General features: G+C 33.5%; 1 protein-coding gene across 1 annotated transcript; it reads left to right on the plus strand.

Moving 5' to 3' along the window:
- Positions 1-744: 744 nt before the first annotated feature.
- On the plus strand, positions 745-3,440 carry LOC125659182 (uncharacterized). The gene is made up of 3 exons (XM_048890772.2): positions 745-1,354; positions 1,539-1,626; positions 1,725-3,440. Exons 1-3 carry the CDS (start codon positions 890-892, stop codon positions 2,099-2,101), a joined length of 930 nt encoding a protein of 309 aa, XP_048746729.2. The 5' UTR covers positions 745-889; the 3' UTR covers positions 2,102-3,440.
- The last annotated feature ends 10,386 nt before the right edge of the window (positions 3,441-13,826 follow it).

Raw genomic sequence — 13,826 nt, forward strand, 5'->3', positions numbered from 1 at the left:
TTTCGGATAAACTTTTTAAAAATTAAATCAATGTGTGAGACATTATCAGTATTGTAACATACTTTTAATTAATATACATATATTTCTTACTATTCACGGAGGAGTAAGTATCATCGTGTGCCCGTTATCTTCATCTGTTACATGGAATAATCCGTAATAAAAATCAGTATATAAAGAACAGCCTATTAACTGACCTAACAATAGGATCATTAGTTTAAAATAGCGATCATAGAATTTGCGAAATGCCGACTTCATACAAGCTTGCATCTGTCTAATTAAATAATTATATTATGTGTTAAAAACTTTATGCAGGTTTAAATATTACAATTCATTTCAGGGGGAATGTGTATATTGAAGTACTTGAGTTTCGAAATATTTGCCTATGTTGACATTTGCTACATTTCGGCTTGTCTCCAGTTGAATTATTCCTACATATCAGCAGTTTTGAAATCTCTACATGTCCGACATATACCAGTGGTTTTGATATAAGAATAAAATCTGAGAAAATTCAATCGCTACATGTATGCAAGGTGAAGATGTATAACATCAATTCGAAAGAAATCTATGTATTCAGTGCTTAATCATACATGCATACATGTTAAGTCAAATAGTATTAAACGTCTACGAGGAAGAAATAAAACTGAAAATAGTAAACAACCGCGGAATTCAACGTTATTTCCGCAATTGTTTGATATTTAATAGACTCCAGCTCATACATGACACGTTAAACTATAAACTGCTATGGTATTCTCCGATAGTGTCACAGTAAACACTTGGAAAACCCTGATACATCAGGTATTTTAACGTGCTTCACGTTGGAAATCTTATTCTGCTTTTCGCGGTCGAAACAGATGTAGTACTATTGTCTAATCAGAATAGAAAATCAGAGATGGCCTCGTGTTACTTCACTCCCCTTCCAATCTACCCAACCAATCCAGAAAATCGCATGGCCTTTTCCATCTTCCCTACAACCGCGAGAATTAATGACATAGAACAACACACGATAATTGTTCCGACAGTCTCACAAAGGAAAACACATATTGGAATACGACTGAGTATAGCTCTCTCCATTTCAACCAATTTACTTTTCCTAGTGTTCATAACATGGATGATATTCACGCAGTATGACATACTACAGGACAATGTAGAAAAGTTGATGCCATCTGGGAGTGGACTTGGCCGAGTAGATAATAAAGCCAATTGCCAGGTAGATCTGTCTTCGGCCATGTGTATGCCTTGTCAGGACGTCCCGGCATATATGTTGTGGCAAGGAAAGTTTGTCAAAGTTCTCAACGGAAACTCGGCACTTTGCTGTAGGAAAACTGAGCATTCCTTAAAATTGCTTTTCAAAGTAGTGAGTATTTTACCATTGTCAAACGTTGTCTATAAGCCAAAAGTAATTACAAGTATCTTTACTATTAAGTATATCCAGGGGTCCGTGTTTGCCCAACTCTCTATTTTGTATTGCTTATAGGAGTTATGAGATTGATCACTGTTCGTTATCTTCGCCTTTCATCTAATTACATTTTAATTTGCAGATGAAAAATGTTCAACTCATTTCACAGAGAAAGAGCAACATATCATCACAAGGTTTTAATTCGTATTACGCCGTCCTACCATCAGAAGGTACTTACTACACTTCAAATTATATTTTCATCTGTCAAAACTTTTAAAAGTTGTTTTTTGTTTATTCGGTTACCACGGTATTAAATCACTTATTTCAGATCAATTTGATCTTGGAACTCTGCCATTAACAAAAGTGAGTAAGACAACATCCTCGAATTATTGCACAAAAATTACCGTAGGAGAATCTGGATGGTACAAGATAATCGCTGAAGTGACCACGTTAGCAAATAGACAAATTTGCCCCGTGCCCAGTAGGAACTTTGTCAGAGTTGTGTCTGAGGATCCGATACAAGGACGAAGAACATTATTGCAGAAAAATTGGACTTGTCCTGACAACATCACAGGGAATTTAATAAATCCAGTACATTTAATAGAGACCTTCTACTTCCCCAAACACACAATTGTTTATGTAGAGGTTTCGAATAGAGCTCAGATATACAATTTTCGAACATCAAACTATGTAGCATTAGTTTAAATGAAAAACGTATCCGAAATTGATCACTGTTCGTTATCTTCACATTTTATCTGTGTATAATGTGAAGCATGCCACAACTAGCAACAGTCGTAATGGGGTGGTGGGGAAAGTGCTACGAATATATTAATTTTGTCTTGTTAGCTCACCTGAGCTTAAAGCTCAAGTGAGCTTTTCTGACCGCCTGTTGTCCGTCTGTATGTTTGTCAACTCTTTATATTTTCGACTTCTTTTCCAGAACCACTAAGTCAATTTTAACCAAACTTGGTATAAAGCATCTTTGGATGATGGGCTTTCACGTTTGTTGAACTGAAGTCCATGTTCCCTTCAAAGGGGAGGTACCGCCGCGGTGGCCGAGAGGTTGGAGCGTTCGCCCCGCATGCGGAAGGCCGGGGTTCGAATCCCGGCCGCGACAGACCTAAGTCGTTAAAACAGGTAGTGACAGTTCCATCGCCAAACGCTCGGCATTAGGTATGAATGTCACGGGTCCTCGGAGATGACCTTAAAAACGGATGGCCCTTGTCACAGTAGGTGTGGCACGCTAAAGAACCCTCGCTGCTCAATGGCCGTAAGGTCCGAGCATAGGCCTAAATTTGAAGCCCTTCACCGGTCTTGGTGACGTCTCCATATGAGTGAAAAATTCTCGAGAGAGACGTTAAGCAAGAGACAATCAATCAATCAAAGGGGAGATAATAACAAAAATGCAAACATAGGATGGGGTCATTTAAAAATATTCTTCTAAAGAATCACAGGATCAGAAGAACTGAAAGTTACATGAAATCTTACTGACATAGTGCAGATTCAAGTTTTTGAAAATCATGACCCCCAGGGATAGGATGGGGCCATAATAGGGGATCAAAGTTTTACATACAAATATATAGGGAAACTTTTTAAAAATCTTCTCAACAACCACTGGGCTAGGAAAGTACAAATTTACATGAAAGCTTTCTGACATAGTGCAGATTCAAGTTTGTTAAAATCATGGGTCCCAGGGGAAGGGTGAGAAAACCAGAATACATTGACGATTTCATTATCATATAATGGCTGCTATTATATCAACTTGTTGTACTCACAATGAAGAAGACTTTATCGCTGGTTTGTATGATAAATATAACCTCACCCTGTGGTGGTTTAAATATGTCTAAATCATGACTTGGGGATCATCGATTTAACAACACTAGTTCTTCTTTTAGATAAAGAATGCTGCAAGAAATTCGGAGCGAAAAAGAATTTTATATATGTATGTTAAAATTAAAAAAAATATTTTTGTTTAAAAATATTCTTTGCTCCTTGTTTAGATTCATGTAAAAGTTATGTATAATAAAGATTGGTTTCAAATAAAGTGTATGTGTGCTGTTAAGTTACTTGCATGCATATGATTGTCTGGTAACCTGTATGTATCGCTCTTCTTTACAGTTATAGTTAAATGTAGTTTTGATTAATCTTATTAAAATTTTAGTCTATTTTGTTGACCACGTAAAAATTAGCAATTATTTTGTGTATGGTTTATTCGTGCACATTCTGTGCAATGCTCCATGTAGGCTATGGAATATTGATTTTCAGCGACTATTTAAAAGACGATTTTAACTCAATGCTTTCTAATAATATGAAATTGGACTGTTTACTAAGCAACAACCTTTCCATTGATAAAATGCACATCTATGCAGTTGAATGTTGATCGAGGAAAATTTGCAGAATAATATGACGTATAGGGAATGGAGATATTAATTTGCAAAATTTGATAAATAATGCTCAAATTTTGTTTTTTGTGCTTGAATGAAAGTATATTAGTCTCATTTATATGTAACATGAACATCATTGTACTTTTAAAAAAAAAAAATACAGGTTTTCAAAAGCAGAAATGTAATAAATATCCTTTTTAAAGATCTCCGGTTGCTAAGGAAATTGTAAATAAGGGCTGATCCATAGTAATTAACCCTATTCGGTTAATTTCTTCATTATGTATAAACAGCAGGTATGGAAATATAAATCTGAAACCATCACCACTTGCATGATTCTTACATGGAGAGTCACTTAACTGATGTCAAGATGATAAGAAATGAACTCTAATCACTTCAGTCGCAAAGTCTTCCTCTTGGAAAGTTTTGATATGTAGATCAATATTCTTATGTAATAATATTATCACATTTACAATATCACTCTTTACTATGAATATAATTTCCGAAAATTATTTCTCACTCATTACATAATCATTGGATTTTTAAAAAATTTGAAAATGCTATTTTATTAGAGTATTACAGATTTTAATCAACATATATCCGTCTGGTCAAAGACAAAGCGTGTGAAAAGGTTATGTACATGTATATCATACAGCATGGTGTTTGTACCTTCATTCCTCTTTAGAATAAATACATGCATATGTTAACTGATAAATGTAAACTTAATAATTTAGATTTATTCATGTAAAACTTTTAATATAAATCTAATTCATGTAATTCAAACTTGTGAATGAAAAAGTGAAAATACTGTAGCCTTATTAATGTAGACTTAACATTGCAAACTAATCACACAGGGCTTTTTTTCTCAAGGATGTAGATCTTAGTCAATACATTGCACTTTTACAAAATAATTAAAACATTCTACCTCCAATACCCCATTTGCTACTTTCAGCAGGTAAACAATTAACTTAAAATTGTTCATTTTCTGAAAATACCACATACCGCTTTATCAAATAAAATTTATGAACACAAAATTCAATTAACATTTAGTGTTAATTGTAAGAGTTATCTCCCCTTGTGAAATTTGGAAAAATCGGAATTTAAAACTATACAGTCACCCATGCATTTTAGTACTCTAATTTGCTAATAATATCTTAGATCTTCTACAGATAAGGTTTTTTCATTTCTTAATTTTTACTCCATACCTTTTTCACATATACTTTTTAAATAGTTTTAAAAAATTATTTCAAGAACTCAATACATTTCATACTTAAGCAGCATTCTCACATTCAAATATCCTATAGACTTCAATGTTGAACTAATTATGCTAAATCTTTCCATTGCGGGATGATTTTCTAAATGCCTCCGACGAAACCTCCACTGTTTAATATCCTCTGTAGAAAATTCATAAATTTTGTTTGATTTTTTTCTTTGTTAAGAAAATATTTTCGGAGCTAATTTGGATTAGAATACCTTAAGATATGGACTGAAGAAATACACTGGAGTCGTTGAAAGTAGGGCATCTTAGTCTGAATCTTAAAACCCACCCCTTAAGTAATATATTCATACACACAAAGAAACAGGTGAAATTCCTTTATTATATACAAGTCTTGTTTTATACCTAACTCTAATTGTTTTTAATATATTCGATCAGTGCATACTATCTATTCAAGATATATTACTGGATTCAGGTACTCTTCACACAATTGCTCTTAAAAAATATAGTTCCATTCATGATCAGCAGATACAGGATTACAACAAATGTATAGAATATCGATGTGTATGTAATACGTGGGAGAAAACAAAATTAAAGTCAAATATTTTTAAGAAAAATCACTTTCCCCCCAGAAATGTATATAAGAAGTGTTCATATTCCTACGCTAGCTGCCTCCTCAGTGTATTGCACGAAAATATATAGGTCATTCTTCGATTGAAAATCTTTTCACGATTGATTATACTATTGCAACAATTATATTAATTTGATGAATATTGTTCGTTAATTATCATACAATTTCTTCTGAGAGAGAATGTTAATCATTAATTTATGTGGGGTTTTCCCGTTGTTTAATGACGGAATGCGTATACAACACTCAACACCTGGATTCGGACCATATTTGCAATGTATTCAGTGTGACATATACGTGTCTATTTATTTTTTTTTAAGGGTTTCTTTGCTGTTAAGGTTATACCATACGCAAAATTTGGAGAAAGTGTAGATTACATCAATCCTTCTTGTTTTTGTCATTCTAAAGTTCACATTAATTTGTTACATGGTAAAAATTAGAGTACAATTGTATTTATTCCGAGAGATTTCAATTTTTTCATGTCTTTGCTTTGAATTTCCATACAGATATAAAAGGAAAACTTTGGGAAGAATGATGAAATAGGACTGGTTTGATGGGAACTTTTGGGATAAAAATGATCATTTTTAGCAAAAATTAAGCCTGCACAAAGTATGTGCCCCAATAAGTTGTATTAATAGGTATACGCATTCTCATGTAGTATTTTAAAAGCTATACTTTTCTGCTGTATTTTAATAAATTTGCTAATCCCCAACTTCCTTGATTTCCTTCTTTATCATGTAGTATTTTTAAAGCTATACTTTTCTGCTGTATTTTAATAAATTTGCTAATCCCCAACTTCCTTGATTTCCTTCTTTATCATTCGACAACAAAGCATAAATATCTTTGTACCGTATTTGTGCCATCTATCCATTTTTTCAAATGTCTTGCAAGCACCGGTGTGTGCACTGTTTGCTAGTGACAAAAGACTGGTGACGGTATAAGGACTATACACCAGTTTCATAACAAGTGCAGTCTTTTCTTAGAGATCAGCTGAGCATAGTGAAAATTCAAGTAAATTAAAAGTCGAATATCTTGGATATGGGGTAATCCTTATCTATTCTTGTTATATAGATGAGGTTAAAACCATGGTGTGGGTAAACTGGGACACAAAGAGTTAATATTAATATAATACTCGGCGTCTCTAAAAGTCAACTAAATCATAAACCTCTCTACAGAGACTTAGATGACTGTATCACGACATGACTTTCCACCATCCCAAACTTCCTATCCAAAGCGTGACATTTGTTGTACAACCCAACACACATGTCTGTGGTTAAGATGTAGCATGTCACACACTTTTCTGATAAAACATTATTTACCTAATCAAGACAGAGGGTTCATGGATGGTGTGAACGGTCACAAGGGGATGTAGGAATGGAATATTGCTACATAAATATGGGAAGTTGACGATGGAGAAGCTGAATGAAGTCATCCCTTTGTCATAAAGTGGAGTTGTTAGTTTGCCGTTAATCAATGTATAACAAAAGGATAATGAGCTATTTTGAAGGATTTAAATCAACGCAAATATTTATTGTTAAATAATGATAAAAGTGAAGTATATGGAATTCACATCACTGACCATTTTGACATGACACTTTTTTGAAGAGTTATCTGCCCTGTGTAAAAATAAGAAAAATCAAATTTTCTATAAATGTATGTGGTAATTTCATATTTTCATAAAGCGACTTTCTACGAAGAGATTTGTATGAAAATATGATTTCTCTTTAAAATATTGTAATAAAACATGCTCTTCCCATATACTTCAATGTTAAATTCTAGGTGAAATAAATCAAGCAGTAAATAATATTCCTATGGTGGATTACTTTTATTTGATGAACCCTTCAAAATGATATAATTACAGATATGAAATATGGTCGTTATACATTAAATACCTCAATGTCTATTTCAAAATATCTAACAAAGTATGAAGCAGTGGAGGACTGTGTGGGGTCTTTTATTTCGACTTCGTTAGGATATACAAATGTATCGAATCGACATATGAATGAAAACGATGAATGTAAATAGATAAAACGTCTTTGATATATCTAAATATCGAGTTGAAGGCCATAACAAAAGATGTTTTCTTCTCATATATATTGGATCATACATGCTTAAACATCAAGTTGTAAATCTCTTTTAAAACAAATGTTTGAAATACTGATATCAATGGTTCATAAAGTGTTAAAATATACTAGTAAATGACGCACATCCTACATAACAAGTGTGGAACCCTGACACGTTTAAAGCTGTTCTAAGTGGGTTCTCAATTCTACTTGTACGTGTGAATGCTGCAACCTACACTTGTCAATGATTTGATCTGGAAAGGAGATTGAATAGAAAAGGCTTGTCTTTTAAGAATGTAAATCTACTTGATTTTGAGAGACCGGCTTCCTTTAGTAAGTCCTTTTAGTACAGCCTAATGTTATTTATGGATTTACTTACTCATCCCACTGATTACAGCTGTTATCCAGTATCCTGTACTACAATCGTATGACAATTGTTAGTAGGTGTTTTATTTCTTTACTATGAATTATGTGAAACACTTTTTAAAATCCCTTTTTGCCACAAACTCTTAATTTAACCAGTATCTGGCTTCTTATGCTTCATTTTCAAACAAATTTAATGTCCCAGTCAATGAGACAGATACTGCACATGAACTGGATTCCTAAACTTTAAAAACCATTAAAAAACAATACATTGCGGGATCCAGCAAGTGTTCTACCAGGCCTCCATCTTTGCTCCTCAAGAATATATTAACAGTTGTGAAGAAGAAACTTCAAATGTATGGTGTCACAGCATATGCCAGAAGTGGTATACATTCTAAAGAATTTTAGTAAATTTGAAATCACAAAACTTCTCCGATATACAGCATCAAAACGTTTGACTTTTCAACACTTTACACGACCACTTTAATTTCACCATCAAATAAAAACTGCTTTTTTGACATCAAAAATGAAAGGCGAAGATAACGAACGGGGATCAATCTCATAACTCCCGCAAGGAATACAAAATAAAGAGTTGGGGGAAACACGGAATGGAAAAAGAAATTTTAAATATTCATATCTTGAAATCAGTCATTCAAAAATTATTTTGTTAAACACCACTCTTATTCTACGCGCATGTACTATCAAGTTGATATTTAAAAAGATGTTGGAGTTCCTCATTGACAATATCTTCACAGTGTTTGATAACCAGGTCTTCCGACAGCCTATGGGAATTCCTATGAGCATGAATTATGCTCCTTTATCACCTAGCCTGTTTTTATATTCTTACGAGGTAGAACTTATTAAAACGTTTCTACATAAAAAGAAAATATATATTTTGTGACCTTTTACACGACATTTAGATATATCGACGACGTTCTATACATTATAAAACATTATCAACAAAACTCATTTTCATCCATATGTAGATTCGAAACATAAATGACACCAGAGTCTCTCACATGTGCTTCATACCTGGCTATTTAATTGAACATAGATGTCAATGGCAAACTAACGGGATGATTTCAGTTTCTCCATTGTCAACTTCCGGGAGCCAATATTTATGTAGCAATATTCCATTATGGGCTGCACATGGTGTTTATGTCTCTCAACTGATTGGATACGTAAGAACATGTTCTGCGTACGATCAGTTTTTAATTCGAGGTAGACTTCTGACAAATACGTTGATGTTACTTGGGTTTCAATAGTCTCGTTTGAAGCCAGCATTTCGCAAATTCTATGGTCGTTATAACAATCTAATTTACCAATACAACTTGTCATTTGGTCAAATGCTATCTGACGTTTTTCATATCAATTATTAGACCGTTCTTTACACATTGATTGTGACTACGGATTACTCCGTTTACCTGATCGAGATATAGGACTCACGGCGGGTGTGACTGGTCGATAGTGATTGATTACTCTTCCGCGGCACCTGATCCTACCTCGGGTATATCCAAAGGTCCGTGTTTGCATCCCTAGTATGTCCAGGGGTTCTTGTTTACCCTACTCGTAATTTGTATTCTTTATAGAAATTATGAGATTGATGACTTAGTTATCTTTGCATTTTCTCTTTTTAAAAAAACTTTGAACAGTAAAACCCATGAACAACATCAGTAGCTGATTTAATAACCCTTGAATAATATCAGTAACAACCCTTGAACATTATCGGTAAATGATTTCAGCCACGCTTGAACATTTTCGTCAGAGGCAGACTTAAAAGCTATTAAAAGCAAACGTTCTAAATATGCTGTGTCATTACGGGAAATGTATATAAAAATTTAAAGGAGGGTAGAAGGAATAAGGTGAAACAAAATGATTTTTATATCCCAATGAATGGAAAATTGCCCATCTTGGCTCCAAAATAACATTCACGAGAGTTTTTAAATATTTGAAAATAAAAGAATATAAACATTAGCAATGCATTGAATTTCTAATTTTATAAAAAAAAAACTACATGTTTTAAAAGACATGGATAAAACAATGATGAATTCATTTTGTAGTTCCAAGGGTGAAGTTTTGTTAAAGTAAAAACATATCCTTTCAGTGCCTAACAGATCGAGCAGAGTGGTAGAAAAATGCGGAAAAACTTTAGTTTATTTTGATAAATCATGCCAGTCTCCCTGTTTAAAATATCGTCTGCTACAGAGCATGTGTAGAGTCAAGCATCAGACTGCTGCTTATTCTGATAACACTGCTAAGCCCTGCCCTCTTGCCATATATGCTTAATTGCTGTAGGGGTGTCAATTTTTCTAGGTTACTCCTAGGTCCGAATTTGGACAATTGTCCCCCACCTTTTCAAAACGCTGTTAAATAATCGCACATACGTTTTGGTGAGACTGTACATGTCATATATTATTTCACTTGCTGTCACCAGAATTCGGTGTTTACAATCAAGTCGGCAATTTCTAATGCACAAATCAAGTAAGTCACGTGTCCAATTCAGTCTTTCAGGGGTCAGAGATAATCGGGGTCTGTGTAAGGCTGTGTATATTGTTACTACAGTACCGTTAAAGAGAAATGAAAATATCAAATACCTCTTAGTAATTCCTTGTTTTACGCTCTTTCAGACCTAAATTTAAACAGTGCACGTGGCGTACGGGTTATGTACATAGTGTTGGGATTCCCTCGTTGGACGTGGGACTATTTATAGACGCCTAACAGAATTTACGAGCGGGAAATGTAATTTCTGCGAATCCGCTATAAATCTTCTCACTGTTTTCTTTTATATACACAAATTTTCAAGCATACAATTAAGGGAAAGCCGATAACCTAAAAAAAACTAATTTCAAATTTCCTTTAAAATAATTTTTACGAATATAGCATTGATCTCTTACTACTTCCTTGAATATATTTCTAGGTAAAAGTTTTGTTAATAGTATTCCTTGTATTTCTTAGTCTAAAATCCAGCACCGTCCTGTGCTATCATTTCAATTCACAGCCTAAAATCCAGCACAGGACGGTGCCATCATTTCAATTCACAGCCTAAAATCCAGCACCGTCCTGTGCCATCATTTCAATTCAGTCTAAAATCCAGCACCGTCCTGTGCTATCATTTCAATTCACAGTCTAAAATCCAGCACCGTCCTGTGCCATCATTTCAATTCACAGCCTAAAATCCAGCACCGTCCTGTGCCATCATTTCAATTCACAGTCTAAAATCCAGCACCGTCCTGTGCCATCATTTCAATTCACAGCCTAAAATCCAGCACCGTCCTGTGCCATCATTTCAATTCACAGCCTAAAATCCAGCACCGTTCTGTGCCATCATTTCAATTCACAGCCTAAAATCCAGCACCGTCCTGTGGGATCCTTTCAATTCAAAAGACGTAATGACTTTATCTAAGTGGGATTTCTTTTATAATGACCCTTAGTCTTACATCAATTAAAACATATATCTCTTGTTCATATCGCTATTACATGCATGATACTGAGCTTTGAAATTTCGAAAATAAAAACAGACAGGATTGTATTAGCTCCTAACCATAACATGGTAATGTCTGGAAAGTTAAGATATCATTAATGATACACACGAACAATCCATGACCTTCAAAGGTCGAGTCTTTATTTTAGAATGGTTACATGCACGTAGATAGATAAAACAATTGGGAAATCAAGATGGGAAAAGAAACACAACTCCGGTAGATTTACGTTACGAGAGGGAAAAAAGAGTGTAGAAGGATTCTATTTTCTAGTTTTACAAATTCCCTCGTGAAGCTAAGTAATATATTACTTTAAGCTGACGACTTCTCAATATATGAAAAACTCTCGAATGGGACTTCCACATTACACGACCACTACAGTATTATGATTATTGTAGGTACATTTTTAAATGGCCATGATTGTACATAATCATGGACAATATAAAGCTAAGAAACTTCATTTTTTACATCTGCAGGCATGATATCTGTACTTGTCCAGAAAATTCTAATTGTTGATATTTTGGTAAAATTAACATACATTTTAAAAAAGGTCTTTATAGAACTCAAGCAAAATCGGAATGTTATTTCTTGTTACATAGCTGTTATGAAAACTAGGTTCATTGTCTGTTTTGTTTAAATGAAAACACCGAACAGTGTACAATTTCATAAAGAATGCGAAATTAAAGTTGTTGGGTCTAAATTTCGACAATTTTTTCCCCACCTTGTAAATCCGCTGTTAAATCATCGCACATACGCATTTATGAGGCTGTACGACATGTCATACATTTCACCTGTCTGAATCAGAATTACTTGATTTCAATTCGGTGTTTACTAACTACCTTCACTCGGCCATTTCAAGTGACAAGCACGTGTGCAGTTCAATTTTTCAAATCATTGGTGGTCTTATCTGTGTAAAGCTGTGTATTTTTGTTACAACAGTACCGTGCCATAAGTTTACCAGAAATGAACATATCAAATACCTCTTAGTAATTCGTTGTTTTACGCTTATTCAGCCTTAAGGATGTTCTCTCCTGGTTTGATTTAATTTATTTAAATTAATTTTTTTCAGAAGTATCAAACTTTTTTGATAAACCATTTTAACTGATACATCTTTATCCGAAAGACATTTAAAACATAAAAAATAGTATGTTAGTGTGGACTTTAAAGAATTACAGCTCCTCAAAGTTGCCCCTTTGCTGAAACTGAATTTTTCATTAAAATCACCTATTTTCACAAGAAACACACTATAAAACAAATATTCAGGACAGAATAATCTTGGCTTTCTTTTATTTTATGAAAATTAAGCATAATTGATTATTTCATTAACTTTTACATAAAATATATCACCAATTAAAAAAAATCAAGTATTAATTAACATACTGTATAAAATAAAACACAAATTTGAAGACCTATTTCATCAAAACAATTCAACCTAGGTAGAATATCTGTATCAAACTTTTTCTGAAATTACTAATGTAGATTTGAATCATATTTTTGCTTAATTTATATGAAAAAAATGTGTGGGGTAGTGTGCATTGGAACAAAGATTTGAACCATTTTGTGTCCCCACCTCCCTTCTTACACTGACATACATTCTAAACAATAACAATATATGATTTGTTATAAAATGTGTATTTTTCAATTCATATTTACAAATTCTATATATTTATTTCATTATATGATAAATAATCAGAAAACATAAATAATATATGTATATATACAATACTAATTCATTTATAACTACAGAATGTGTAAAACATATGCCCCCGCATCAGCATTTTCTAATTTCCATGCACTGTGACCTTGATCTTTGACCTTCTGAACCCAAAATTGATAGGCATCTTTCCGTCTCTGTATGTATCCATATGTCCAAATTTGGTTTGAATAGAATGCAAAGTACTTGAGTTATTATCCAGAAACTAGTTCTATCAGTCAACTTCCATGTGGCCATCAGGAAGAAATCTGCACTTCCTGGTATGGTTCTTCATATGATGATAACACGACTCATCCCACTCACTGTTGTTACCAAATGGATGTAGATAAAAAGCAAACATTGGAACTCAATTTCTATCAATACTGTAAATTATCAACAATAGAACAGAATATACTATCAGGTTTATCACCAGACTGCTAATACACCAACTTCAACTAACTCCATTTTTTGTCTAGTCAAGGATTATGTTTTAATGCCTTGCTCAACAAATTGTTACTCTAAAAGAATTTCTTACGCAAAATGTTATATATGAATTTGTTAGTGCATAAATGACTGTTTATGAAATATATGCTGAAATTCTAATCAG

This window comes from Ostrea edulis, chromosome 9, assembly GCF_947568905.1.
Source record: "Ostrea edulis chromosome 9, xbOstEdul1.1, whole genome shotgun sequence".
Classification (NCBI taxonomy): domain Eukaryota; kingdom Metazoa; phylum Mollusca; class Bivalvia; order Ostreida; family Ostreidae; genus Ostrea; species Ostrea edulis.